This window comes from Ornithodoros turicata, chromosome 1 (assembly GCF_037126465.1).
Source record: "Ornithodoros turicata isolate Travis chromosome 1, ASM3712646v1, whole genome shotgun sequence".
Classification (NCBI taxonomy): Eukaryota; Metazoa; Arthropoda; class Arachnida; order Ixodida; family Argasidae; genus Ornithodoros; species Ornithodoros turicata.
Window position 1 is genome coordinate 232,047,281 of NC_088201.1, and position 12,335 is coordinate 232,059,615.

General features: G+C 46.8%; 1 protein-coding gene across 1 annotated transcript in view; it reads left to right on the top strand.

Annotated features, from left to right (window-relative positions):
- Positions 1 to 11,782: 11,782 nt before the first annotated feature.
- Positions 11,783 to 12,335, top strand: part of LOC135379083 (uncharacterized) — a 37,492-nt gene continuing 36,939 nt past the window's right edge. Inside the window, exon 1 of the mRNA XM_064612332.1 lies at positions 11,783 to 11,968. Within this exon, the coding sequence (XP_064468402.1) occupies positions 11,870 to 11,968 (99 nt within the window). The 5' untranslated portion in view covers positions 11,783 to 11,869. The remainder of the gene's footprint in view (positions 11,969 to 12,335) is intronic.

Genomic DNA, 12,335 nt, shown 5'->3' on the forward strand with positions numbered 1-12,335 from the left:
CAGGTCAAGTAAGAAACGCAGTGTTCGATAGAAAGCGATACCTGTATACTGTGAAGCTAGGTGCCTTGAAGTTACTCCAGATGCGGTGCGAGTTGATAAGGCGTATGTCCGCCACCGTTACGAAAGTGCTTCGCTCCTCTGCACTCTAAGAAAAAAAGGAGTAAAACGGGGAGTAATTGCAGCTTCTACTCCCCTAGTCTGCGACTACTCCCCATTTTAGTCCCCTAACCCGATATTTAGTCCCGGCATTTACTCCCCAAGACAGCAAATTGTCACTAAACTTCGCGAATGGTCTCCCGAATGCAACAATCTACGTAAATATGTGCCCTTGGTCAATTTGAACGACATAAGGCTGTATAAGTCAGACAACGTAGCAATTTTCCAGCCACACAGAGTAAGAAACAGTTAGCGCATCTTTGTTCGCAAATTGTGCCCTAGTATGGCGCAAGATTTTATATCACTCGATATATCACGGTTGACGGTTTGCTTCAAAGTATTTTCATGCATGCGCACCAATTATGTACCTGGGACTCTTACAACAGCGCGTAAAATGCGGTCTTCACTCTGTGACATTCATTTACTCCCGAAAGGGACTATTTTTTGTGGCAATGCAATTACTCCCCAAAAGGAGTAAAAGTACTCCTTTTTTTTCTTAGAGTGTGTACTCTAGGAGTGTATTGCGAAGTTTTAAATTGTATAGCACTGCAATCCTGATGGTGGCTTCTGGGCTCGGGAGAAGGGAGGCAAAGGGGAGCCGGAGACTCGATCTGATCAGTCAACAATAGAACAACAACGACGTCATGATAACGCGGTCCGCCCCCGCGTTTCTTCGGGGCAGCATCACTTGCGGCATAGTTCGCGTAGTTCTATGGCACTTCATGTCACTAGACGATAAAACCCCCGCAAGACTGTTGGGCTGCACGGCGGTTTGTCCGCCAGACCAGTGTATGGGCTTGTTGGTATGAGACCATATTGCTGCTGAGCGCTATAAAGACGAGGACATAAGTGAGGGGAACAACACATGTGCTAACTTCGCACACTTTAGCACTGCGGGGGGTGTGGGTGTGAACCTGTGGTAACCCAGTGTGTATTCATCGGAAGGAATCCAGACAGAACCACTCGGGAGATTATAGAGGCCCAAACAATTAATGATTTGGGTCAGGCCTGTGTCAGTGTTCCTTCCATTACATTATCTGATAGGGAACTGACGCACCTCGACACGTGTGAAAGTAGAAAGAACAACCGGCAGGTGGCCAGGAGCGTTTATGCAGCTGATGCGACAAGTTTCATTAAAGTGTTGGAAGTTAGTTCCATGTGTTGTGTCCCTGTCCTATAGCGCTCAGCAGCAATACAGTATATCGTTCTTTGGATTCCTTTGCATATGAGCAACGAAAACGAGCGAGGCCTGCCCGAGCAGAGCGGACATGCGGTGAGGGCGGTCATGCACGTCATGCAAGCAACGACGCCAGGTCTTCAACTGGCAACTGCTTCATTCAAACACTCAACACTAGTATTGAATGTACCGACGGTGCCTCGTATTAAGAGGAAGCCTGACCATTAGGAGGAGCCTCAAAGAGAGGCTCGGCCAGTCAATCAAACTGGGCGCCTTTCATTGGTTGGCGTTTTCCATGGGGGCCACCATGACACCAAAATTTCTCGAAAATTGATTTTGGTGGTTGAAACGGTGAAGCGGAGATTTCGTGAGCAAAAAATTTCAGAGACTGCTTTAATTTCATGATGTGAGTGTATATCATCATGTACGCATTTGTAAAAGCAGCTTTAAGTTTCGCTTCGCCATCGTTATTTACGCGACATAGAGATGTTTCCTCGCTACTGTTAGGCCAAGTTAAGACCGCCATCTTAAGAAAATAGCAAGAAAGGACCCCCAGATGCGTAAGATTTTGTTTTACATTACTACTTACTCAATCTCAATCTACTTACGCCGGCGTCGGGAACTTGGCGCCCCCATCGCCCGGCAGCAGCCGCAGTAGCCCCCTCCTGCACTCACGGTTGGGTCGCCGCAGGAGGGAAACCCCCACGTATAGCTGTGCGTGGCTTTCCCGTGTCTGGGGAAACGGGGATCCTGGCAGTTGAGTGGACTCGGAGGTTGGTTTGGACCCTTCGGGGCCCCTCCGGGAAAACAACACACTGCTTTGGCCCCTGCTTCCCATAGTCGGGTGGTCCTGGAAGGCCCGGCCAGGACTATTCAGCTAGTCGCCATCTACTTTTCACTACTTTTTCTTTCTGCACTCTCCTCTCTTCTTCTTTCTTATTTCACCTTCTTTGGCGGCAAGGGTCAACCGTGTGCAGTTCTTTCACCTCTTGCGAAGCTACACTTGGGTATAGTGCGAACGTACCTGTTATCGCGTGGAGCGCGATCCCGTGGTTGGGTTCCGTGGTGGACGACAGGGCATTTGCACAGAACATTGTGTATTATTTTATGGCATCACGTAACCCCAAAAGAAACGATCGGGACCGAAAACGGTTCCGCACCGAAGGACGAGTAGTGGATTTTTTAGAAACACCTGCGGAAACGTGGTTTCCAAAGTTTTTGATAATTCATGCTGAAAATGACACTGGTACTTTAGGCAAGTTATCACCATTTGTGACAGCCAAAGTTATCGAACAAGCAATAGGGAAGTCGTATCAGGCCAGGAAACTTCGTACAGGGGATATCCAAATTGAGGTTCAAACCAAGCAGCAGAGTACAGCTTTAGAGTCACTGAAACAGATTGGCGATATACCTGTGACGGTAACGCCTCACAGAACACTAAACACAGTGAAGGGCGTGATCTCCCAAGACGAGCTGCTGGACTGTTCAGAGTCTGAGATTGAGGACGGTTTGACGGAAGAGGGTGTTGTTTCTGCAAAAAGAATAACCATGCGCAGAGAGGGCAAAGAGATTCCCACTAAACATGTAATCCTTTCCTTCAGGCGTCACACACTCCCATCGACCATAAAAGCCGGCTATCTCAACTGTCACGTTAGACCTTTCATTCCCAACCCGAAGCGCTGTTTCAAATGCCAGCGCTTTGGGCATAGCTCGCAGACTTGTCGGGGACAGTCGACATGCCCGAAATGCTCTGGAAAGGATCATATGTCAGAAACCTGTCAGAATGACTTCAAATGTGTGAACTGCCAGGGTGGGCACCCAGTATATTCCAGGTCCTGCCCTCGATGGCAAGACGAAAAACAAGTCCTCAAGATTAGAACGGAACAGAACATCTCATACAAAGCAGCTAAGGCCCAACTAGAGTTCCAGAAGAAAGGTTCTTTCTCTGAGGTGGTGCGCAGGGGAGTGGCGCCCCTCAGAGTGTCCGTGGAGACCCAAACCGTTGGGCCTCCACTCCACGCTCCCCAACAAAAGGAGAAGGACATGGAAATGTCCCCTCCTCCAGTATCTGCTGCCAGCCAAGTGGCTGGTAGTACTAACGGGGTGGCAACAGCTTCCGTAGAGGCTGCTGGCAACCTCTCCATCTGGGAGGACAGCACTCAGTGCTCGCCTCTAAATGCAAGCCATAGTATGGACGTCGACGACGATGACTGCGCGTCGCAGAAGTCGTCGTCGAGTCTTCCTTCTTTTTCCCAGGCTATGGAGAAAAGGGAAAAGGGCAGAGGCAGGGGTACAAAACCCAAAGATCAGCAAAAGGTACCTGCACCTAGAGTACAGCCCCCTTAACCACAATACAAACATGAGAAGACAGTCAATGTCCGCACACATCCGAGGTACTGTTCAGTGTTATGCGCTTCTATTTCTTTTGCGCGTCCTTTTCCCTGCTATGAACCAGGTTATCTGGCAGTGGAATTGTCGAGGATTCTATTCCAATTTAGAAGATATTAAGGACATTCTAGACAAGAATAACACTATTTGTGCATGCCTACAAGAAACCTATCTGAGTGCACAAAACATGAATCCCCTCAGGCACTATAACATGTTTAGGAAAGACCGCATGAACAACGCACGAACAGCTGGCGGTGTGGCTGTGATCGTACCACGGTCACTTCCGGCTAAAGAAATATCTGTTGCAAGTGAGCTAGAAGCTGTTGCAGTCCAAATCTGTCTAAACAAACTTGTAACTGTCTGTTCTGTGTACCTCCCTCCTTCAGAAAGAATAGTACAAGCGGACATTGAGAAAGTATTAGAGCAACTCCCACCTCCTTTCATTGTCTTGGGAGACTTTAATGCACACAACTATCTTTGGGGGAGCGCTAAAGTCGATAGTCGGGGGAAAATGTTAGAGAGGATCTTACTTGCTCGACCCATATGTCTTCTTAACACAGGTTCACCAACATACCTCCATACAGCCACACAATCTTGCTCCGCCATTGACTTGTCCTTTTGCAGCCCATCGCTGTTCCCAGACATTGCGTGGGCAGCGATGACAAATCCGATGGGCAGTGATCACTTCCCAGTGAAGTTGACGTATGTTTCAAGTACAAGCACAATAACAACACGTCAGCCTCGCTGGAAGCTCCGAGAAGCCAACTGGAGTTTATTCAAAGAACAATCAGAGTTCACTCCAGTATCTTTTAATGGAATGTCGATCGACGACACCAATAATTTTATTACCAATGTTATGCTGGAAGCTGCTGTTCAGAGTATCCCGCAGACCTCCTCCCGTCTACCAAGGCATCCAAAGCCGTGGTGGACAAAGGACTGTGAGGACACACGGAAGCAACAAAATCGCGCTTGGGGTGTCTTTCGTAGGTATCCCACAGCACAGAACCTCTTAACTTTCAAAAAGGCACGTGCTAAGGCAAGGTGGACACGGCGCCAGGCCAAACGGTCCTCCTGGCGCAATTTTGTCTCGTCTTTAACGCACAAGACCCCATCAAAGATAGTGTGGGACAGAATCAGAAAGATCAAAGGAGAGTACAGAAGTTTTTCTGTCCCTCTGCTTGAGGTAAATGGAATTCCATGCCAGAGCCTAAATGAACGAGCTGATGTATTGGGTCAGCACTTTCACAATATATCAAATTCCTCCCATTACACAGACAAATTCTTAAGTGTCAAGCGACGTGAAGAACAGCGAACTGTCACAACAACGGGAGATGAGAACTGTGCATATAACCAACCTTTCACTGCCCGTGAGCTCCTGCAGGCACTATCATCAGTAAATGTTAGTGCTCCGGGCCCAGATCGAATCACCTACTCCATGCTTGTCCATTTATCAGAAAAATCCAAAGAAGGTTTGCTCAAGTTTTTCAATGACGTCTGGGGCAGTGGGCAAATGCCGTCAGCATGGAAGGTCGCTACAGTAATTCCTCTCCTGAAACCAGGAAAGGACCCATCAAACCCTACAAGCTATAGGCCCATTGCTCTCACTAGTTGTATTGGAAAAACTTTTGAGAGAATGGTCAATAACAGGCTGGTGTATTACCTCGAAGTGAATAACTGCCTAGACAATAATCAATGCGGTTTTCGAGCTGCGCGTTCTACTACAGACCATCTTGTCCGCTTGGAAACCGCAATCAGAGAGGCATTTGTCAGGCGGAGTCACTGTGTCTCGGTATTTTTTTACCTAGAAAAAGCGTATGATACTGCATGGCGGTATGGTATCATACGAGATTTGCATTCCTTAGGCATAAGAGGCCGACTTTTACGTTGTGTCGTCAATTTTCTTCACGGGAGAACCTTCAGGGTACAGTTGGGTTCTACCCTGTCAAGGCCATTTGTTCAGGAGAACGGAGTACCTCAGGGTTCAGTTCTGAGTGTGACTCTTTTTATTGTGAAAATGAATTCAATAGCTACCGCAATTCCTCCTTCTGTGTCTTACTCGCTGTACGTCGACGATGTGCAAATCTCCTACTCCTCGACAAATTTGAATACATGTGAGAGGCAGCTCCAGCTAACGATAAACAGACTTGTCGGATGGGCTGACCAAAATGGATTTAAATTCTCCCCAGAAAAGACTGTGTGTGTCCTATTTTCCAGGAAAAGAGGACTACTTCCAAGCCCAACACTGTCCATCAATGGTCGGGACCTTGCAGTCCAGGACGAACACAAATTCCTGGGAATGGTCTTTGACAAAAAACTCACTTTCTTGCCACACATCAAAGAACTGAAGACAAAATGTATGAAATCGTTGGCTTTGATGAAAGTTATATCACACAAGACCTGGGGAGCAGACAGAGATATGCTGCACAAAATATACATCTCAGTAATTAGGTCCAAGATGGACTACGGTTCTGTAGTATATGGTTCCGCTCGACCGTCTGTCCTTAAATTAATTGACCCTATACATCATCAAGGGCTACGGTTAGCTCTTGGAGCTTTCCGAACCTCACCAGTGGAGAGTTTGTACGTAGAGTGCAACGAATGGTCTTTGGAGAGACGTCGTTGCTACCTCAGTATTCTCTACGCCCTTAAAATTAAAAGCTATCATCAACACCCTGCATTGTCTTGTGTCCAGGGCACACAGTTTTGTCGACTTTTCATAAGTAGATCATCAGTTGTACGTCCGTTCAGCATGAGGGTATCACACTATCAAGAACTCTATGATTTCTCTTGTCGGGATTCCTGGATCTTAGAATCCGGACTGGAAGTTCCCCCGTGGCAGCCAAAACCTGGCTACAATTATTCCCTAACAAAGTATGACAAGAAGGCTACTTTGCCCCTGGTTTTTCAACAGGAGTTTGAGGAATTGAAACACTCCTTTGGGAATCACGTGGAAATATACACAGATAGATCACGAACCTCTAGCAGCGTTTCGTGTGCCATGGTCTCTGCAGCAGTGACAAGGTCGCATCGCCTAAATCCAGTCGCATCTATTTTTACGGCCGAAGTGTACGCAATTATCTTAGCCCTCAATTTTATCTTGCAAACTAGCATTAGATCTGCTGTAATCTACACAGATTCTCTGAGCTGTCTACACGCCCTGCACAGTCTGCAGAGAACCAAGAATCTGTTGGTTAAGAGAGCGCTTTCCTTGGTAAGTAGAGTCATAAATAGAGGTTACAGACTAACGTTTTGCTGGGTGCCCAGCCATATGGGTATCCCAGGAAACGAGCAGGCAGATCGATCTGCTTCAGCAGCCCTTACCTTAGACATCAGTCCATTTCACATGCCCTTTCACGACTTCAGACGGGTGCTACAATGCGCCATTAACGCAAAATGGCAAGAATTCTGGGATTCACAAACACAGAACAAACTTCACCTGATAAAGCCACACATCAGTCATCACACGCACACATTGGAACACCGCATCTGTGATGTCCTGTGGCACAGGCTCAGAATTGGACACACTTACCTATCACACGGCTTTCTACTTCGTGGGGAGGAGCCGCCACAGTGTACTCTCTGTGACGAGCCCATTTCTATTGTACATATTTTGATATCGTGTCCAAAACACGAACCTCATCGAAATCGTCACTTTACTGAGTGCTACAAGTACTTTTTACCTCTTCACCCAACTCTTCTGCTGGGTGATGAGCCTTTTGTTCCTTTCGAGAACATTTTGAGTTTCTTTAGAGATATAGGAATGCTTAGGAACTTGTAACTTTTAGCTAAATTTTTTATATCCACTTCTATGTCTAGATTTGCTTCTCTCTCTTAATTCCATCTTTTTTACTTTTACTTCTAAGTTGAGTCATTTACAACCATAGTTTTTGGCGCTCTATGGTCTCAGTCGCTTTTGCGCCAAAAACCTCCAATTATCATCATCATCATCATCAATCTACTTACGCTACGCGATTTAAAATTTCACACCGACAGCCGTCTACCGCTCTCCTGACCAATCAATTTTGCCAGTAACCATACCTGCAATTCTGAGCCTTCCAAAAATGCCTCTCTCCATACAGATGGCGTTGATAGAAGAGGGCGCAAGATCCATCGTTTTGGTCTGTCACCAGTGATATTCGTTTCGATCCAAATCAATCTAGTTTCTTCTCTAATTGGGTAGAAGACCTCTATCAGACCTCTAATTGGGTAGAAACCCCCAAAAGTGGGTGGAGCCACAGGTATATGCAGATCTCATTAATGGTCAGACTCCCTTTTAATACACGGCACTGGGTGCAGAGACAGAAAGCGGACCTCCGGCGGGGACGAGTTCACAGATCTCAGACTACCATTGTCGAGGACGTTTCAATGAGGCTATACAGGGTGTTTCACTTAAGAGTGACCCCTACTTATTAAAGAAATTGTACTTGAGATATAAAATTAGTAACCTTCTGCGACATACATGTGGAGGTTTTTGCGGCCCAAAACAGGTGGTTTCCATCTGTGTACCTCATTAATTTGTCTAATTCGCTTAACTGAACTAAAAAAATTCCCAAAGAAAGGTAACTTTTTTGCGGTAATTGGAAAGCTCCATTTCAGTCAAAATTACAGGATCTTTCACGGTCTTTCCACAGAGATTTGAGCCCCGAAAACACGTAAAAACTGCCCGAAAAACCGTCGCTCATCGAGGCGCGCTCGTTCAAGTTGCCCCACCTAAATGTATGGGCAGGGGTAAAGGACAACACAAGAAACAGCACAGAACATCTGATGTCGGAGATTATCGGTAACCGATGGATGCGAACTGATAAGCTTGCGAAGACAAAATGGGTGACTGGGCCGGTCTCCGCCCTTTTTTTTTCCCCTGTTTTTCTCGTGCTGTTTTCATTGCGCAGTAGGAGTGTCTTCGAGCCTTGCCCATAGCGCCGCCACTGATGAAATCCGAAAACGAGATGCCAGTTTTCGGGTGCCGAATTTTTGTGGAAATATCGTGAAAGATCCTGTAATTGCGACTGAAATGGGGTGTTGTTGGGCTTTCTAATTAGCGTAAAAAAAGTTACCCTTCCTTGGGAATTTTTTTTAGTTCAATAAGCTAATTAGACAAATGAATGAGGTACACCGATGGAAATCACCTGTTTGGGCGGCAAAAACCTTCACAAGTATAACGCAGAAGATTTTCAATTTTGATCTCAAGTACATTTTCTTTTAACGATTACGGGTCACTCTTAAGTGAAACACCATGTAGATTATATTATTTCGCGTCCGAGTCGACACTGGTACGTGTACAAGACATCGGCCTTGTTGAACAGACGGAAACAACTAGAGCGAGCGCTGATGCGGCTGACAACCCTCCTTTACCACTTGAGATGTTTGGCCGATATATTAGTCAGTTTTCGTATACCGTTGATAAAGTTATCGTCTCTATCGGAACCCCTCGTGCGTGACTCAGAATATTATCCACTTCACAATAGGAACAATTCGGGGTAGTTGGTATAGGTTCATGATGACGAATAGCAGCAAGAAGACAAGGACAGGGTAGGAGTAGACAGGGACGACTGCAGACTCTCAACCGAAGTTTACTCAAGGAACACGGCATCTTAAACGCTAACATCTAGGTCACTGACCACCACCTAAAATTTTACAGAGAGGACAAAGGTTCATGCTGCCGGCTGGGAGATAGCACTCAACATCTTATCCATGCGTAGGAAATATATTTCCACATCTGCCAGCGTGACAGAAGGGGAGCTGACACATCCGTCTTTACACGTGGCAATTTTTAGGTGATAGTCAGTGACCTAGATGTTAGCGTTTAAGATGCTGTGTTCCTTGAGTAAACTTCAGTTGAGAATGACGATGAAAGATGAAAGTCACTGAAAAGGTTAGCCAGCTGTAGGACTCGAACCCACATCTTCTGGATTGCCGGTCCAGGGCTCTACCAATTGAGCTAAGCTAACACGCCTTCTCAGCGACTTCCAGGGTGCGTCATCTGAAGCGACAAACCAGCCACTCTCTCTCACTCATCCTCCTTTCACGCAACGGAAACGCAAAGGCAATCCAGTAGATGTGGGTTCGAGTCCTACAGCTGGCTAACCTTTTCAGTGACGTTCATCTTTCATCGTTAATGTCTTAGGCAAATTGAGGCTTTGTATGTATTTGTCCCTTCTATGTTGTTCCAGCCTCAGAACATCAGTTCTTTCATGTTCAACAGTTGCCGCCTGCGTCGATCCCGTCGTATGAATGTGTGTGTGTGTGTGTGTGTGAGAGCAAAAATGTAAGAGTGAAAGGAGGATGAGTGAGAGAGAGTGGCTGGTTTGTCCCTTCAGATGACGCACCCTGGAAGTCGCTGAGAAGGCGTGTTAGCTTAGCTCAATTGGTAGAGCCCTGGACCGGCAATCCAGAAGATGTGGATTCGAGTCATACAGCTGGCTAACCTTTTCAGTGACGTTCATCTTTCATCGTTAATTTCTTAGGCAAATTGAGGCTTTGTATGTATTTGTCCCTTCTATGTTGTTCCAGCCTCAGAACATCAGTTGTTTCATGTTCAGTTGAGAGTCTGCAGTTGTCCCGTCTACTTCTACCCTGTCCTCGTCTTCAATGCTGTTATTCGTCATCATGATCTTATCCACCGATTGGTTCGGGTTGATACGGTGAGACGCTAGCCACGTTATCCACGGTCTGTTAAAACTCTCTATTGCTAGCCCCAAGGTAACGCAAGCGTATATGCATCGTTATTCTGACGTACCTATTCGGTGCCTATAAACTGGCACCGTTGCACGTACTCGCACACCCGTGTCTCCGCGTTCTGTTATTTCCGGTCTAAACCAACATCCCCTGCACATTCTAGCGCTTTTGTTTTTTTGTGGCATTAATATTCAAATAGTTTGTTATGCTGGACTCGCCCCCCTCTCTCTCTTACACACAAAATTGTTTGGTCCCTGGCCACATCCAGCCCACCGACGCTCTGCCCTCAAGGCTCTCTCGACCTTTCTGGATGCCATAGGACTTGGATCCTAATTGCGAAGGGGCTCATTATTTCATTCCACGCATCACCACCAGCAATGGGGTAGAGTGTCGCCCCTGGCGCCCCTTTCATTATGTCGCAATAAAGTTGATGTTGTTAGTTGTTGGTGTAGTTGCCAGGCGAAGTTGATGTTTAAGTAACAGCAACTTCATTCGATGATGAAAATCGCAAACTAGATTTAACAACAACAACAACTTTATTTTCGGCCTTGGAGAGTGGGGAGTTTCATCGCAACAGGCGATACTCTACCCCAGTGCTTGGTGGAATGGGGGGAATAAAATAACGAGCCCCTTTACAATAACGATCGAAGTCCGATGGTGTCCAGAAATGTCAGAAGAGCTTTGAGCGCAGAGCGTTGCTGGGCTGGATTGGGCCAGGGACCAAGCAATTTCGGTAGGGAGAAAGGGCGAGAGTCCAGCTGACGAAGAGACTCGGAGAGTGTGATTCGGGAAGGTTCGTAGTGAGGGCAATGAAGAACTTATTATGATACTTACCTCCGAGATCCTTGGGGACATTACGCGTGTGAGATTGTTAGTAAAGTCGACTTAACGACACTGTCAATGAACTGGGTATATTTGATACCATGTCGAAGGCAACGCACAACTCTGTAGGGGATTCTGAGGTCTCGTCATCACGAATCGTGGTCTATATGTCATGATATCGGTGTCTGGTGAATGTAGGATGTTCCATGATGTCGACTGACATCGGCTGTATGTAAGGGAAGACAGTTCCAATTAATAAAACTCTTACGGAAAACAGAGTGTCAGCATAACAAACGAAAGTGGTAACCTTAAGCTGATTATTAGGCGAAATCCCTGTTCTAGAAGCCCCTGCCAATCGTATGCGTGGGACAGAGAAAGGAAAATTAACGAAGTCTGCGAAATATGCGATTCGGGAAAGTTCTCGAAGCCTCCGCTTTGTGTTGGCGTAGCTGGGAGCCAGCAAAAATATACTGCCCTGCCAATCGCAAACGCAGCGAGTCTTAAAGCTGTCAACGGCCAAAACAGACCCCAACCGTGGAGACAATGGTCATACGGGCCATATGTGCCGGTTGCTATAAGAAGCCCGCACGATTTGCGCATGCATTTCTGTCCTGTGGCCTTCCCTTGAGCGTCCACGAGAAGGTAAACGTCATGTCCTACCCAATTATCTCCCCTGCGCACTACAGCTTCAAGCAGATGGGTCTCATTGCGACCGCACGCAGCGAGCCGGGCATTCATATTGTCTACCAGGTAAACCCATAGACGTGTACTTACACACATAACGCGGACAGGATGACAGAGGACTGTGTGGAACAGAACTACTATAGAATGCATTTTCGGGTTGTGCCATGCCATAGGCGTGTGTATGCCATAGCTTACTGTACACCGTAATTATGCCATGTCATTGCGCTGACGGCGGCCTCGGTGATGCAGTCGGTAGCGTGTCCGTCTACTGATCTCAAGATCGCGGGTTTGAACCCGGCCGAGGACGGTGGGAAACTTCGTGGGAGGGTACAGGTTGCTTTGACACGACGTCTTCCGCGAGGGACGGTAAATGTGATTTGTTGAGGTTTCGGCGCATGTAAAAGGACCCTCAAGTGGACAGAATGAGTGCGCA